Here is a 17,175-nt window from a genome sequence, read left to right on the forward strand (position 1 = left end):
GCTGTCTATGTCTATTTACTGTTGATGCATGTGTACACTTTCTGTCGTGGGTGTGTGTGTGTGCGTATGTGTGTGTGAGAGTTTTTAGTCAAATTGCACATTTGGAGTCCGGTGGAACTCAATTTCATTTTTCTCAATTTTTTTTTTTGTTGATAGTTTAAGTTTGACTTGAGTTTTGGTTGTATCCAAATTGTCTGCTACTTCATTTAAAATAAGAGAAGAATCACTCTGTGTATCTTGCAGAGTTAATGAGCACTTCTTTATTTGGAAGTTGCAGTCCTTGTAACTTATCTTTATGGAATTCTTTCCCCTTTTCTGACAGTATCCAAGGCCTTTCACTTCTACGAGGATCTGTCTGCACAGTTTGCTCTAAACAAGTTTTATCCACTTGCTCTGTATCTGCCTCATCTACAACATCTCCTTCATTATCAGTTTCACTTATTTCAAACATGTGTATTCTTCTTGATACTTTATTTGTGTGAATTCCCCTTTTTATTACCCGTTGTGCAGTTGTTGTCTGGCTTAACACAGTTCCTTGTAGTTTCTCCTTCCTTTTGTCACTTTTTCAAACTTAACTTTAAGGTCTGTTTTTTTTTTTTTTTTGACGTCTTCCTGAAGAGGAAACTGGTGAACATGCGGGGCCATTAACATTTGCAGCAGTGTGGTCTTGTTGTAATGATGCAAAGTCACCACCAGGAGCCCAAGAATCATGCAGGTCCAAATTCGAATATCGCGCCACCTCTTCGTGCATCAGTAAAGAGTTCTTTTACTGATGACTTGATAAATCTTTTAATTGGAATATGTGCATGCTTGGTCGCTGATGCCAACAACACCACCAACACCACCACCATCGAACTAAATAATTTACATACATTACAATTAGAAATATATAATAATGAAAATTACAAACACATACCTCGCGGTCTGACCCAAACTTAGGAGGTAGAATGAGCTTTAATAAACTTTGAATAACTTTATCTTAACTTTAATATACTTAGCCGACACACCACACTAAACCAGGTGTGTGTCTCTATCAAGTGGGTGAGGGGAACAAAACAAAACAACAGCAGTTCCCACCTGACCACCAAAATAAAATCACTAAAATATTTTAACATTATTCAAATAAAAGGTAAATCTAAATTACGGAAGTAAAATTATCCAAATGATTCTAGTGATGGTGTATGAGTTTAAATACACAGTGGAGCACTGCCTATATTACCACATGACGTCAGTGTGAATGAAACAAAACACAACTTAAGTGTGTTTTGGGTGAGGAAACAGTGTTATCTCTCTGTAATCCCCCAGTCATACAAGTCTGATCCATTGTAAAAGCCAAACTTTGGCTTTTACTATACAACAAAGATCTGAAAATAGCGTAATATGGGCCCTTTAAATATAACAAATAACTCCAGAGGTACAAATACCACAGTTTGAGAAACACATCTGAAAGGATTATCGCAATAAAACTAGATGAGTGTTTGAGACCTACACTATTACAATTCACGACCATTGTAGGATAGAGCAAGGAACATTTTGACAATTATTATTTCATTTTACAATATTGACAAGCTTCTCAAAGTGCAGCTGTTCCCTAATCATTATTAATTTATTCCACACACTTGCCCAAGGACATATCAACAGCACGCAGTGATTGGAGCTGGAATCAAACTCCATGGGCTTGACAATGAAGCAAACATTTACATCTAACAGAATTATGTAACTTTAAGTGAATTTAACAAAATAACACAATAAAAACACACAAAAGTTGAAGTAGCAAAATATGTCTTAAGGTGGAAAGTAACAGATCCGCCTTAAAGTCCCATAAGGGGCTTTTCACAGCGCAGAGGTGGACAGAGGTGGGGCGAGCGGCACATATCAGCGCTGTGCCATAGAGGAGGGCTTTATTCTATTTACCTCCCACAATCGCACACTCCACAGGGCTCCTCAAAGACCAGATCAGCCAGCACAAAGGATCCAGCGGTGCACGCGGAGATGATAAACCGGCTGCAGACCTGGGCTTAGGTTCAGGGTGCTAGGGGTGGTCCGGAGGCACGGTCCCATGGGTGGCTCTTATCTACACAGCGCACACTAGATGTCCATACCTTCACACGGAGAAGATAATTAAACACAGAGAAGACAGGGCCGAGACAAAAACAAAAGCAAGATTACATCAAAAGAGTAGAAAGGTATTTTTAGTTTATGTCACGCTCTCATAAGGGGGCAGGAGACACTGGGTAGAATTGTACTCAAGGAAGAGCAACCAAAACTCAATAAAAATAATACTTATGTAGGAGTAAAGTTAAAAAAAAGTACAATTTCTGTTCTACTCAACTAAATCTCACAGAGATTAGTTGAGTATTACCTATCTCTGAAGATAACTCAATAATTAGATCTCATTTTTGGTGTGTTTTTCCATGCACAAAGATTGATTATCAAAAACCCCTGGTGACATGTCTCACTTAATCAGTAGGTTACTCTTTGGAAGACAAAGTATAACTCGTACAACTCTTTGTTTACCTTGTAAAGCTGCACAGGTGTGAATGAAATGAAAGAAAATCTGAAAGAAATCTGATTCCTCACATCAGATGTAACTGTTCACATGACATTTCAATCATTTGAAAACTCCAGACCAGGTCAGATCATGATCAGATTTGTGTGCATGGAAACATATGTGTTTCTGTAAATCAAATGTGTAATATTGTTAACTCCAGTGGCGGAAGGTAACAAAATAAAAGTAGTAAAATACTACTTAAGTAGAACTTTTAGGTATCTGCACTTTACTTTCTACTTTAGGGGTTATTTTTACCATGTCCGTGGTAACACCATGGCTGAAGTTCAAAGTTCAGCTTTGAGCAAAAAATAAATAAATAAATAATGTATTCTTATCATTACTGTTGACCAAAATATGTATGTGTTATTTATTTTTTTTTACATTTACACTTAAACAAATTAACAACACTTGTGTGAAATACTTTTACTTTTTACTTTAAAAGTACATTTATAAACAAGTACTAATACTTTTACATTCATTAAGTAAATTTTACCTCTTTATCTGTACTTTTACTTACTACTGTACTGAGAACTTCATCCACCACTTGTCAACTCAATCAATCATTACATGCCTAGAATGTATTACTTAAAATACCATGAGTCTGGCTGCAGACCTCCACCCAGAGGACCCTTCCCGCAGACCTCCACCAGGATCATGAGTGTACTTTATAAAAGATGTAATTCTAAAATTCATTTTAAATTGTTTAAGGTGAAGCACTTTAAAGACATTTAAACACCAATAGATTTCATTTTTTCATTTGTTAGCACCCTCCTTGGCGTGGCAGTGCTGTCCATACACAATGCACATGTTTGAAATGGAGTCTTTAAGTGACTTTTACTGAAGGGATTACCGTGTCACTCTCTTCGCCATTGGCTCTCTCCGCGTCTCAGCTCCAGCCAAAAGGCTCCTCGCGCACTATGAATGCCATTCACGCGCAGCACCTTTGACCACTCTCTACTTTTGATAAAATAACTTTGTTAAAAAACAGAATCACCTTTGCGCGAAAAAGTTCTTGGTGCGTAATTTGTCTTTTACGCACAAAGCCTCCATGGAGTTTTGACAGTAGTGTGGGAAAAGGGGTGTGATTTACGCAATGGCCAAACCTCTGGATCACATCAAGAGACCCATGAATGCCTTCATGGTCTGGTCCCGGGGTCAGAGGAGGAAGATGGCGCAGGAGAACCCCAAGATGCACAACTCCGAGATCAGTAAGCGGCTCGGCGCGGAGTGGAAGCGGTTGTGCGACGCGGAGAAGCGGCCGTACATCGACGAAGCGAAGCGACTGCGCGCCCAGCACATGAAAGAGCACCCGGACTACAAGTACAGACCGCGGCGTAAAGCCAAGCGCCTGCGAAGGGAGCGCTACCTGTTCTCCATCCCAGCGCTGCTCGGGGACGCGCCCGCTGCTCTGCTCGAGGACGTACCTATGGACTCGTTTCTGACAGCAGGAGAAAAAGCGAGAGGTCTGCTGGGACCGCGCTCTGCGTCTCTCCTGGAACAGAATGTGGGTAAAGACCATCAACTTTACTCTGCGCAGCGACTTAGACGAGCAAGTTGTCGTGACAGCGTGTATATTATTATTTCATATTACAATTATTGCATATAGAACCAACTCCAATTGTATTTGCAGCAAATACACAGAACTTAGATTTTACTGAAGCAACTTTTAAAAACAGTCATCAACAAATTTTGAATGTACCATAATCCCCCCAGACAAGACCACGCCATATTTCCACAGTGTATGAGATTCTCATTCGCCTTAACAGACCGACAGAATGTTACATGTCAGATGTGTGTGAAGCTGCGTTATAGCGCGTCCCTGCTCTGTGCACGTGCTGTGATTATTGCTTACCTGAGCAAAACTGGGGTTTCCCACCTCTGAATATGACCACCTCAAACTGAAGAAAAAGAGGGACAAACTGAGTGCGGTGGGACATGGAGGGACGAACTTAAGGCTCGTACATAATAAATACAATAACACCATAGGATTCTTTTGTCAGTCAACAATGCGAAAGAGACTGAAATAGCAAAAGGTGGCAGCATATTACAACCCCGAATGCCCGTACACCCAAAAACTCTTGATTCGTTTGTGAGACAAATTATATTATCATGTTTTGTTTTTATACAATTCATGTGGCGTCAAGGAAAACGTGGGGCGTGCTCTAAATAAGTGGGACGAGGGACAGAGCCTAAATGACTGCGCAGGACAACCAAAAGTGAAGCTGATCATTCTTTTGCACCATTCAACTTAAAGTGGAACTAAACACTAAATCCACCTTTTCATTACTAAACTGTGTATATGGTGTTTTAATAGCATTATCTATTACTAGCTATTATCTATTTTTTGGGCAACTTTACTGCAAACTAGGTATATTTGCAGCTTTCTGGTCAAAAACGCCAAAATCTAAATTTCTGCTACCTTTAGTGGCCTCTGCAATTTCAAGTAGTTGGTGACATCAAGAAAGACTGCCCTGATTACAGCCAGCTGTTTCTGATTACAAACACCTGGCTGCAGGGGTGGAGTTTGAAGTGTGGATACCCCTCCCCTCTTCACTCTGCCATTCAGTCTTCCAGGTGCTTTCCAGTTTTGCTCTATGTAAAATGTGGTTGTGTGTGGAGTTTAGGTGTTTAGTCTCACTTTAATGAGTCTGTAATTGAATATATTCTCATTTCCTCTCCATAGCTGCTGATGGGTCACCTCAGCCACAGCCCGCTCCCCTTCAGTGCGTTTGGACTCCACTCTCACCACCACCCTCCTCCTCCCCAGGCCCATAGTAGCCCTCTGGGAGCCTGTCCTGGGGCCCACAGTGCAGGATACATGGTGCCCTGTGGATGTGCTCCTCCCTGGGCCTCTCTGCAGCCTCAGGTGGCCTACATCCTGTTCCCTGGACCAGGAGGGGGCGCTAAAGGACTGGAAGGGTATGGACCATCCACCACTGTGTGATAAGAGGACACACATTAGATCTGCAAACACGAGGCAACTGGATTTTAAGCCAAGCACCGAGGACAATCAGCTATCATTACATGGTATGAGAAAACTTACAATCAACAACAAAAAACATGGATACAGCACAAGGAAGAAGAGAGCAGTTTGAGTCCAATGACCATTTTGATTACATCATAATCATTTTATATATTTATGGACAACAAACTGTACTGTAGTAATTTATGAGGTTTGTAAGGTAACATTCCTGACTAATGCCCCAATATCCTCCACCCACCAAAACATGCATAACAGGCTAATCCTCCAACTAGATACTCCTACATACAGCCAGGCACCCATTATTCAAGCTGTTTTGTGGCATGGCGGGATCGGTCAAATATTGGGACAATTACTCAACTTTGACTCTCAAATTGAAAATTTTCAAAGAAAATCAATTTTCAATTTCTTAAATGTAAAATGTCGTCAAAATGATAATTTATTGGCCCTCACCAGTCACAGAGTGAATGGCAGAGGGCCCCCTTCCCCCTCCCTGGTTCGCATTTTTCACCCCCTGAACATCGACGAAAATATATTACGGACATGGGTCATTTCTCACGGTTGGCCAGCAGGGGTGCAAAGACATCTAAAAAAAATCATTTAAAATGTCTTACACACACGGGAATTGGCCGAGACAGCTCAAAATGTATGTATAGAAATTAGCATTAAATTGCACTGCCAAATTACTAGATTATTTCCTGCTGGGAAACAGACTTAACAGAAACATCACTAGAAACACCATTGTGAAATTAACAATTTAGAAAAGTGCACCTAATTTTAGAAAACAAACTCCTGCTTATGTGGTGTCTCCGTACAGTATGCATCAGAACAAGCTGCACCATGACCTTTTCTGTAGCACTTTGAGATTTGTCTTCAAGTGTAAAGTGCATTGTAAAAAACAAAACATAATTATTATTATTTGCCCAAGCCATTCACATGAAAAGCGAGGGGCATTTTTCTTTCTCGGTTTCTTTTTCCTTCTTCTTTCACATGCCATATCAACACAAATGGCTTTTCATACAACATCCCAGCTTTTGGGAGATTCAACACCTTAATTTCCGGTTTCTTCAATGACTTCTGACGACCACAACCATTGGCGTACAGAGCTCAAATTCCAATCACAGAGGCATGATCCAGGCAGGAATGGAATGGATTATAAACTCTAATCAAAATGAAAACTATAGCCTACCATAGATGTGAGACATCAACATTATCAGATTCCTACAAAATTTGGTTAATACATTTGATGCATGACACAAAGCAAAAAAGGTATATTACAGACATTTGTCATTTCTCACGATTGGCCAACAGGGGCACAATGACTCCTAAAAAAAAACACATTAAAATATGTCTTACACGCACAGGCATTGGCCGGAGAGCTCCAAATGTGTCCATGGGTGCAAAATCCAAACACGAACAGATCTAAGAAAATAGCACATGGCCACTCCACAAAATAGTGCCCCCTATAGTACACGTAAAAGACACAACATTTTCCAATTGGTATGAAACTTGGGAAATAATTGTAGGCCTTAAAACATGCAAAAAGTCAATTACACTGTAGCTGTAATATGCACAAGGTTGCTGGTTGAAAGCCACGGAGACCTAATGTATAAAGCGATGGCCACACTGCGCTATAGCCAAGGTGTGAAGGCAGGCGGACAGCGGCTGGGCAGTGGCCAACTGGGGAGAATACAACGCAGAGGTGGTCACTGGCCGGGGAGAGAGGCATCATTGCTGCTTGTGGCTTTAATTTTGATTATTAATTAAGGTATTTTCATTGTGTTTTGATATTGTGTACAGACTTTAAACTTGTTGAAATCTATTATGTGTCTATTGTGTGTTCAACTTAAAGGGGCACATAGCATTTGTAACGTTTCTGGTGGAGAGTCTTCACATGCTTGTGGATTTTACCTGAAATGTTTCACACTATGGCATTACTCTGATCCATCTTGCATCTATTCAGTTACAGGTGTTTTATGGCTCAAAAGTTCTCTTAAAATAGACTGCGAGCCCCTCCCCAGATTAGACCTGTAAAGGCAATGCAATAATTTTTGTAGTGGAACTTCCAACCACAGAAGTGACATAGTGCCCCTGGTGGTGCAGTGGCAGAGTGGCTCATAGTCTCGTCTCAGAGTAGTGTTCTGTGAGGAGAGTGTAATCCCCTGAGTCATCTGGGCCTTTCTGTGGGAGTTTGTATGTTTCTCCCTGTGTCTACGTGGGTTTTCTTCCGGGCACTCCAGTTTTCTCCATCAGTCCAAATCACACACAATAGGCAATCCAGCTAAGGCAGTCCTGACCAAGCCGAGCTCATGATCTGGAGATGGTTCGCTAAGTGCGGCACTCCGGCAGCCACTGTTCTTGCCGCAGCAACATTGAAGGATGGGTCAAATGCAGAGGACAAATTTGCCAATGGGGACAATAAAGTGTAACCTTTAACAATGCTTTAAAAAAAATAAATAAACAGATTTAAAAATGACTCAGAAAGCACAAACCACAGTAAGCGGAACAGAAACTCCCAACATGATGACGCTAAATTAGTCCTCTCTCATTTGAATTCAAACGTCGATAAGAGCAGAACTAAAGCTCTCCTGGTGCTGTTGACAGAACGATAACCCAGATCATGAATCACACACAGTCTAACAGGCCTGATTGTTTCACTGAGTCACTCAAACTTACAAGTCACCTCACTCCAAAACATATATGCTTTTAATTATTTTTTTCAGTACGTAATAGGGCTGTATTGGAAAGAGTCCTGGAGTAGAGGGGTTTGTACTCAAGTAAAAGTAGTAACATGGCTAAAAATGTACAGTATAGTGTAACTACAAGTACAAATACTGCTGCCAAAACTTGTAAGTAAAGTATAACGTAAGCATGAAAAAGCCGGGTTAAAATGAAGTGATTTTAAAACCTTACTCTGCATGTTCTCTGAGCGCTGGCCAATCACAGCAAGCGGTGCAGTGTTTTATTTAAACTAATTATATACTTTGTGGTACATTGGCCATTTTCAGCCTAGACCTGCCGCTCCCCTTTAAGCCAGTGCCACTCTCCCCTATCACCTCCGCCACACCCTCTCAGTGTTAAACCAGGACACCACCCAACTACTCCATCACTCCAATCTACTTACCACCTCTGGCACTGCTCCTGTCCACCGCACCTGTCCACTTCTCCTTTCGCATGGCCCCCTCGATACTACAGAACGGAGGCTTTGCGCTGGGCTTGCTGGGGTCCTCGCTTCTGATCGCGGCCACAGCCATGAACAAGTGGAGCGTGAAGGACCGACAGGGCGACCTGCTGACCTCTGTGTACACGTACAAGGGGCTGTGGCAGGACTGCGAGACCACCACGGCGGGCATGACGGAGTGCAGGCCTCTCTACGGGCTCCTGGGATTCTCAGGTGAGGAGGAGGAAATGTAAAATGTAAAAAATGTGAAGTCAGATTGTGAGTAAAATTTCTGTTTGTTTCATTTTCTAAAAAGAGTAACGTGATTAAACAGATTTTAGACTGAGCTTTGTATGTGATAAATAGAGTGGTACATGGTATTCTTAGTAAAAGTGTAAGTATGGACAAAACACAAGCTTTCCATTGTTCCTCAGACTTCCTCAAACTCGCTCAATTCTCTTTTCTTGAAGCTCAGATGCTTTATGTCTCATCTCTGAGTCCTGACATGCTGAACTTGTGATAGGACCATTTTGTCTTGAGGTTTCTACAAAAAAATAAAATAAATAAATACATAATAATAATAATAATAAATCTGAGGAGAAAAGTCTCATTCTGGTCAAAATATATGAACTTTATCTTGGAATTTGGGGAGATTTATTTACAGAATTACAATATTGCATTTCAACAAACATATAGATTTTGGATTAATTTTGTAACTACATAGAAAACAACTTAAGCAGAACTATTTATAAGAAAAGTGTAAATATGCTATAAGTTCTTTGTGCTGTTATTCATTTTATATTCCATACATAAAGCAAATGCAGACTGAGGCTTGGTTCACCAGTTTCTAGTATAACTGTTGGCTGATTTCTGCTTGATTAGTCTGATTGTGGCGTGTTTACCTTTATTACCCATAATGCACTTCAGCTCACTTATCATAACAGAACAAACAGAGATTTCACTCCACCACTGACCTGTACTCTAACACACATCTAATCTAATATACACCTATGAAATGAAGAGGAGGCGGCAAGTCTGACGTACCTATAGAGGATATTTCGACATAGCATTCGGTGGAGTCAAACCTTGAAAAAGAACTTGCATAATAATAATTTTAAACAGTTATGACTTATTGTGTTAAACTCAGTGGTAAATGGTATTTTATTGAGAACTTTTCTGAATAAATTAAATACTTACGAAAAAATTTGAGTTAGGCATGTTTTTTTTTTTTTATGTTTTTCTGAAATATATTTATTTAAAATTTGCACTTATAGCCACAGTATGTAACTTTTTAGCCAAAACATAAATAAAAGCTTTTTTGTTCAGTTTGGCTGGTATTTATTAAAAACATATGTCCTTACTTTGATTGGGCTTGCATCTCCACAAACCTGACTCTTTTTTGGCCTGGTTTATCCATCTCCATAGAAAATGTTCTAAAGTATGGTTTTAACTTCCTAGCTTTATGGAATTATGCAGGTGATACATTCTGTACCTTTAAACGATTATTTTGTTTTAGATATTAGACCTGTCTTATTTGTGTTGTGACCAACATAATGCTTCACTCTTGTATCTGTAATTATATGAACAACACATTTCTACTTATATCAAATTTTTTAAGTGCCTGTTCGATCCAATTTTGCCTATTTTTCCCACTTTCACAAATATCAACAGATTCTAACTCACCTCTCACGAACCTCTGACTGACCTGCGTCTTGCGCCCCCCTGCAGGCTCGTTCCAGGCGGTGCGGGCGCTGATGATCATAGGAGTGGTACTGAGCGCGCTCGGTACACTGCTGTCCATTTTCTCACTGCAGTGTCTGACCATGAATAAGATGGAGGACAGAAGCAAGGCCAAGATGAGCCTCACCGCTGGCCTCATGTTCATCACCGCCGGTAACTGGAATTAAACACTAAATCCACTTTTTCACTACTAAACTGTGCATATGGTGTTTTAATGGCACAATCTACTGTTCCTAGTCATTATTTGGCAACTTTAGTGCAAACTATAGGTAAATTTGCAGCTTTCTGGTCAAAAACGCCTAAATCTAAGTGTGTGTTCTGCAATGTCCACTAGTTGGTGACATCACACATTACTGACCTGATTAAAGTCAGGTGTGTCTGATTACAAACACCTAGCTGCAAGGGCGGAGTTTGAAGCGTGGATACCTGTTAGATCAATTTCACTGTTCCTTATACCTCCAGACCTCCCTCTTCCTCCCTCCCCCTCCCCATTAGTCAAGAAGTACTGTCCCTTTAGCAGTTCTATTTCAAATATGGCTGTGGGCGGAGTTTAGGTGTTGTTAAAAAAAAAAAAAAAGAAATATACTTTTCTTGCTATATATGATCAGATTTTTGTCATATACAGATTTCTAATTGCATTCACATATCTTAGAGTAACAGTGATGCAGTTGGTAAGTGGTCACCCTTTAACCAAATAGTAACTAGTTCATATCTCAGGTTGAGTAATGCCACACTTCACCCACTGCAGTAACAGAACAAATATAAGACACATAGACTAGTATACACCCATGGACCACTATGGAACCTACCAGGACGACTGAGGGATTACACAGACCACATTGTAATATAAAAGAGAGTATCGATATCAGAATCGGTATCAAGCATTGAATCCTTAGTCTTTCCTTAGTATAGAAATCAAGTTTGAAATGTTAGTATTGCAACAACACAACAGTATATACATTTTTGCGTGTTCCACGTTTTACTGGCTGTATACTGCAATAACTCACTCGTAAAATAACACATTAATTTTCATGTTTGTTCCCCAGGTGTATGTGGCATAGCTGGAGCGTCTGTTTATGCTAACCAGATTGTGTCCAGTTTCCAAATAACAGCCAACAACAACTACAACAACAACTACAACAACTACGGACAGGGAGGATTCGGAGGCCAGTACGGTGGAGGCATGGGCATGGGAGCTGGGATTCCGACGTGAGATATAGACATTATTTTAAAATCGTAGGACTGTCCTGATTACACATTTTGAAGTGCGATATGTATTGGTTCTAAAAATAACACGATAAACGATAATATTGAAATGAATTTAAGCATAATGTGGTCAGCAATATATAAATAGCACAATTAAACGCTAAAGGACCCGTAGTTAGTTCTAGTGTTTATAATGTGTAACGTAAATTCTTTATTGGACCATGTACAACTCGAATGTCGTCATATAAGCCTAATACTACATAAAATTAAGGAAAAAGTACCTTGTAGTGCGAAGAAAAAGTACACAGAATAAATACTAGAGCCTGTAAAATGTATGCAAGCAAGATTTTAATACAACAAATAAGTCTATAATAAGGTACTAGACTCTAGAGACATCATCACCATGGTAACCTGTAGTAAAGACTGTCCACTTTCAGCCGACAGGTTGAGAGTGGATTGAATCCTACTCAAGAACTCGTACAAACTAACTGATACTTTGGAGTGACATCATTGTGGGTGTGCTCTGCATGTATGTCTATGGAGGAATGTTCACCAGTTGCCATGGTAACACAATGTGCACATTTGCAAACACTGCCCAAGAAAGAAAACATACAAACACTTCCTTTTCATTTAAAATTTTCCCTTACAACTTTGATAATTTGGCTTTTTTGCATTTGTACTTTATCTAATGCCCATGTTCTACCAAACTAATGCAAACAAATCTTGAAATGTGTGGGTTTTTTTGTGGGTTTTTTTACGTAATAAACTATTGTTTTATATTAATAGGTGTGAAGTAGATAGAATAATTATCAATGGCTGTGACTATATGGTGTACTGACATACAAACATAGCTTAATTCTGCACGAAACACACACCAGTAAAAAACTAATCAATGAATTTTCTGGCCGTTTTTACATTATTTTCAATCAAACTTTAGCTCTTGCTCCACTCACAAGATGGCCGCCACGTTTGCCACGGCAACAGAAACCAGGTTCTATCTAGATGTTTTAATAACACATCCCTGTAGTGTAACTTTGTGCACCTGTGTTGCAGTTACACATTTGGCCCCGCCCTCTTTGTGGCGTGGATTGGAGGTGGGGTCCTGTTGATCGGAGGAATTCTCAAGTCTCTGGCCTTCAGGGAAATGGTGAAAGATGAGAAACCAAGGTGAGACAGTGTGTGTTTACATGGACAGTACAAATCACATCACTAATCCGATAACACAATACTTACACCGGATTCTGGCACAAAACCAGTGAAGTTTTAGACTAACTGTTGTGTGTTGGAAGACAAAATACAATACATTTTAAAATAACTCTTCAAACATTAACATTATCTCTTTAAATAGCTGTTTTTAATCACATTAGTTAGACCCTTTGGACAGTTTTCCTTGTCAAAACCTGCACAGGTGTGACTCAAAAAGAAATCAGATTACTCATATCAGCGGTGGAACGTAACGAAGTAAAAGTAGAAAAGTAAAGATACCTAAATATTTTACTCAAGTAGATTTTACAGTGGATACTTTTTACTTTTACTTCACTACATTTGAGAGCTGGTATCTGTACTTTCTTCAGGACTGAAAAGTAAAAGTATTTTTATTATTGTTTGAGACCTGCTGAAAAGGCTGACGGTTTATTTTTAACATGTTCGTAGTTTGAGGAAACACAAATATAAAATGCCTGATATTGTTGTTTATATTGAACAAAATTCAGCACAAATCTTTATCAAAATCACTACATTTGAAGATTTATAAGACCTAAAAATCAGCATGAAATACTTTTACTCTTAAAGTGCATTTTTGAACAGGTAGTTAAACTCTTTTACTTAAGTAGATTTTGTCATGTGATACTTTTACTTGAGTATTTGTTTTGCTCTGGTATCTGTACTTGATTACTTCTTCTACCGCTGATCAGATGTAGTTTTCTTGGCATTTAAATAACCCGATCACTCCAGAAATCAGATAACGACATGCATGTAAACACAGCCAGTGCCACTTTGACTAGGCCTAACCATAACCACTGCATAATCATATCAGGTTGAATAGAAACAGATACAACGCCTATATAACGGGAGGATTATTGGTTCCATTCTCTCTGCTGCAGGTATCCAGGAGTGGTGTACAAACCTCAGTCTCACACCAAAGGAGAGGACCACCCATTAGAGGGGGGCCAAAAATATGTGTAACTTCACAGCTTATATCTTTGTTTTTTTAATGTTTTTGCCTTGATAAATGTGTATGTATAATGTGTATTCTAGATGTTATACCGTATTTAGAAATGTTCTGTTATTTCAATATAAAATAAGTGATGAAGTGGTATATGCATCATAGTGTTATTCAAATTCATATATTTGATCTTTGTTACACACTGTTGAGTCACTGTGTGTCAGGCATGTGCACTGGGAACATTTTATATGTAGTGATCTGCGGTTTCCCCTGTGTGTGATGAATTGTTTGTGTGACCCCATTTATCTGACTGTTTTCTGACCTCCTGTCGTAACGGTGGGTGTAGCGGACCAAAGAGTGCAGACTCGGGGAATATTTACAGTGTTTATTGTACAGATTGAGACAAAATACAAAACTGAGGGTTGATCTGATGTTGAGCAGGAAGCCAGGTGCGGGCCAGGATCCAGGAACGTGGAGTGCAGGGAAAAACCAAGACAGTACCAGGGCTGAGAAGCAGGGTAAAAGCAGGGTCGAAGCAGGGCTGAAGGCACACATAGGGTCCGGCACCAAATGCAGATAATCCAGTACGGAACAGGGTGAAGCAACACAGGCACGAAAGGGACGACAGACGATCTCGCCCTGAGTGTTGTTGTTGTTGTTGTGGTTATTTCCGGCAGACTGGGCACGGTTAGTGCATTGCTGCCCTCCACTGGTCAGGAGATTTCATGTGGGTTTTACTGCGTGGCGAGTGCTCGCCTAAGGAAAAAGACATTACAGCTGCTCTTCCCTAAACTCTATAATACACCCCTGTTTGAATTAGAAATCGGGTCACCAACTGAGCCCTCTCCTTGGGGTAAGCTCCATGTCCTAGTATTGTCCTCAGGGAAAAGTTGTTGAGTCCTATCTTAGATAGCCCCCTAAACATGTCACTTCTCTGAACACTATATACTGGACAGTGCAGCATAACATGCACCACGGTCTCAGAGACTCCACACCACTCACAACAGCCATCTCGCCCTGAGTGTCCTCTCCCAGCTCCTCTTATCCACGGCAGGTGTGGTGATTAGCCAGATGACCAGCAGGTGCGCGCGGGAGGAGCTGAGAGCTCCGCCCAGCTCCAGGTACAGACAGGTGAGGGAGGGGGAAGAGCACACAGGGAGACAAAACAGGAACAGAACTACACACATCATGACACCTCCGTTTCTACTAAATTGTTATTATGACATATCTCTACAATTGTTGAATTAAAATCATTTTTCACTAAACGTATTGACAACCATCTTTTACTTATTAAGCTGAAACTCACCGCACTACATTTTAAAGTCATATTTACTTTGTCGACACTATAGTTCACTTTTGATACTGTCACTTTGGACATTGGGGCTGACACAAGTTAAAGTGCACATGACAGGATAGACCACTCATTTCTCTAAAATATAGTTCACACGATTATATTTAAGATTTTACTAAAAGTGTTTGAGTTTTGTCACGTTGGTAAATTTTATAATTTTACTTGCTGTTTGGACAAAAAGTAAGCAAATGTGCGTATGTAGAGGCATTTTACCTAGTAACCACAATGTTAATAAAGGCCAAACCTTATCTAAATTGCACAATAGCTTTAATTTAAAGAATAAAAAATACATGACAACACCTTTATTTTGTTATGTCAGTGTTTAAACTGTCAGATAAATGTCTTCCTTGCTCGTAAATCTCTGCATTTTGGATTGAACTGAACACAGTAGATTACAACCATTTCAACAGTGTAGACAGCAAGATGGTTTGATGCTCTTCTTCTGATGCAATTTCTATATTGAGGAATATTCACTGCTGCACCTGTCCTGCCGCTCTCGGGGTCCTTTGACCCATCTGTATACAATACAAGACTGTCTGTATGCTTTTCAAAGTCCTTTTGTGCAATAAACCATTCTGGAGTACTTCTAGCCTTTTCTTTGATTACTTTATGAAGAGAGAGGTCCACTGTTGGGGCAACAAAAAACCACGGAGGAACTGGAGAGCATAGGACAGTGAGACTACATTTAAAGTCAGTGAGGCCGAGTTGCTGTGCTTTTATTACCTATCCATCCGAAGCTGAAAAGGTCTGACTCTTCATGCTCCCAGCAGTCTTTAAGAACAGCCTTTGTTGGGTGAGTATCATTATGTCCTTGAAGGTTGATCCAGTATGCTAGCATGAGTTTAATTCTCCTTAGACGAAGGGGGAGCTCCCCTGTCTCCACTTGGAGTGCTGTTAGAGGCGACGTTTTAAATGCTCCACAGCATGTTCTTAGCCCTTGCGTTTGTTCTCTTTCCATTTTTTTTAAATGTGTTTCAGCAGCAGACATATATGCAAAACATCCATAATCAAGAGATGACCTCAAGGGCCTGGTATACTCTCAGCAAGTCTCCCCTCACTGCTCCCCAGTCCTGGCCTGCCAAGCACCGTAATAGATTATTCACTTTTTTACATTTAATCTGCACTGACTCAATATGTAGTTTCCAGGTAAGTTTTTCATCAAATATCATTCCCAAAAATCTCACATTCTTAACTTGCTCCAACTTTTGTCCGTACAGGTTCAGCGTTACACTCTTATGTCTTTTAGAGAAGCAAATAACTTGAGTCTTTGCTACAGACATTTTACCAGCCCATTTATTAGACCACAGTTCCACTTCCTTAATTGCATTTTGCATTTTCCGCTGTAAAAACTTTAAAATACGACCTTCTATATTTTCAAATATGTCATTAATCATAATATCAAAAAGTACTGGGCTGCACACACTGCCTTGTGGAGTTCCATTCTCAACAGAGTACATGTTGGAGTACACTGATCCAACTCTCACTTCAATTTTTCGGCCAAATAAGAAATCCAAAACCCAGTTATACAGTTTTCCTCTTATTCCAAGTTTAGACAGTTTTATTAGCATCCCCCCCTTCCAGAGCATATCATAAGCTTTTTCAATATCAAAGAAAACTGCCAGGACCATTTCTTTATTTGTTTGGGCTTTTCTTATCTCTGATTCTAAACACAATATAGCATTCACAGTATTCCTTCCTTTACGGAAGACGCTTTGGAAAGGGCTAAGTACTTTATTTTCCTACAGGAAGTAATCAAGTCTTGCTGTAATAATTCTCTCCATTGTTTTTCCCAGTTGCGAGGTAAGAGCTATAGGACGGTAGTTTGAAGGATCTGAGGCTTCTTTGCCTGGCTTTAAGATAGGTACAATAATGGATTGTTTCCACGCATCAGGAATCTTCCCTGTCTCCCAGACTAAGTTAAATAGTTGTAACACAGCTTCCAGAGATCTATCCTCCATTCTCGCCAGCATGGTGTAACAGACTCTATCTTTCCCGGGGGCAGATTGCCTTGCATATGTAATAG

General features: G+C 40.0%; 2 protein-coding genes across 2 annotated transcripts; both read left to right on the top strand.

Annotated features, from left to right (window-relative positions):
* Positions 1–3,644: 3,644 nt before the first annotated feature.
* LOC117385584 (transcription factor SOX-14) lies at positions 3,645–5,495 on the top strand. Its single transcript, XM_033982875.1, has 2 exons — positions 3,645–4,055; positions 5,235–5,495. The coding sequence occupies exons 1-2, from the start codon at positions 3,645–3,647 to the stop codon at positions 5,493–5,495; spliced, it is 672 nt and encodes a 223-aa protein (XP_033838766.1).
* Positions 5,496–8,626: 3,131 nt separating this feature from the next.
* Positions 8,627–15,718, top strand: cldn18 (claudin 18). Its single transcript, XM_033982618.2, has 5 exons — positions 8,627–8,925; positions 10,420–10,584; positions 11,478–11,640; positions 12,691–12,804; positions 13,740–15,718. Exons 1-5 carry the CDS (start codon positions 8,706–8,708, stop codon positions 13,819–13,821), a joined length of 744 nt encoding a protein of 247 aa, XP_033838509.1. The 5' UTR covers positions 8,627–8,705; the 3' UTR covers positions 13,822–15,718.
* The last annotated feature ends 1,457 nt before the right edge of the window (positions 15,719–17,175 follow it).

Source organism: Periophthalmus magnuspinnatus, chromosome 17, assembly GCF_009829125.3.
Source record: "Periophthalmus magnuspinnatus isolate fPerMag1 chromosome 17, fPerMag1.2.pri, whole genome shotgun sequence".
Taxonomy (NCBI): Eukaryota; Metazoa; Chordata; class Actinopteri; order Gobiiformes; family Gobiidae; genus Periophthalmus; species Periophthalmus magnuspinnatus.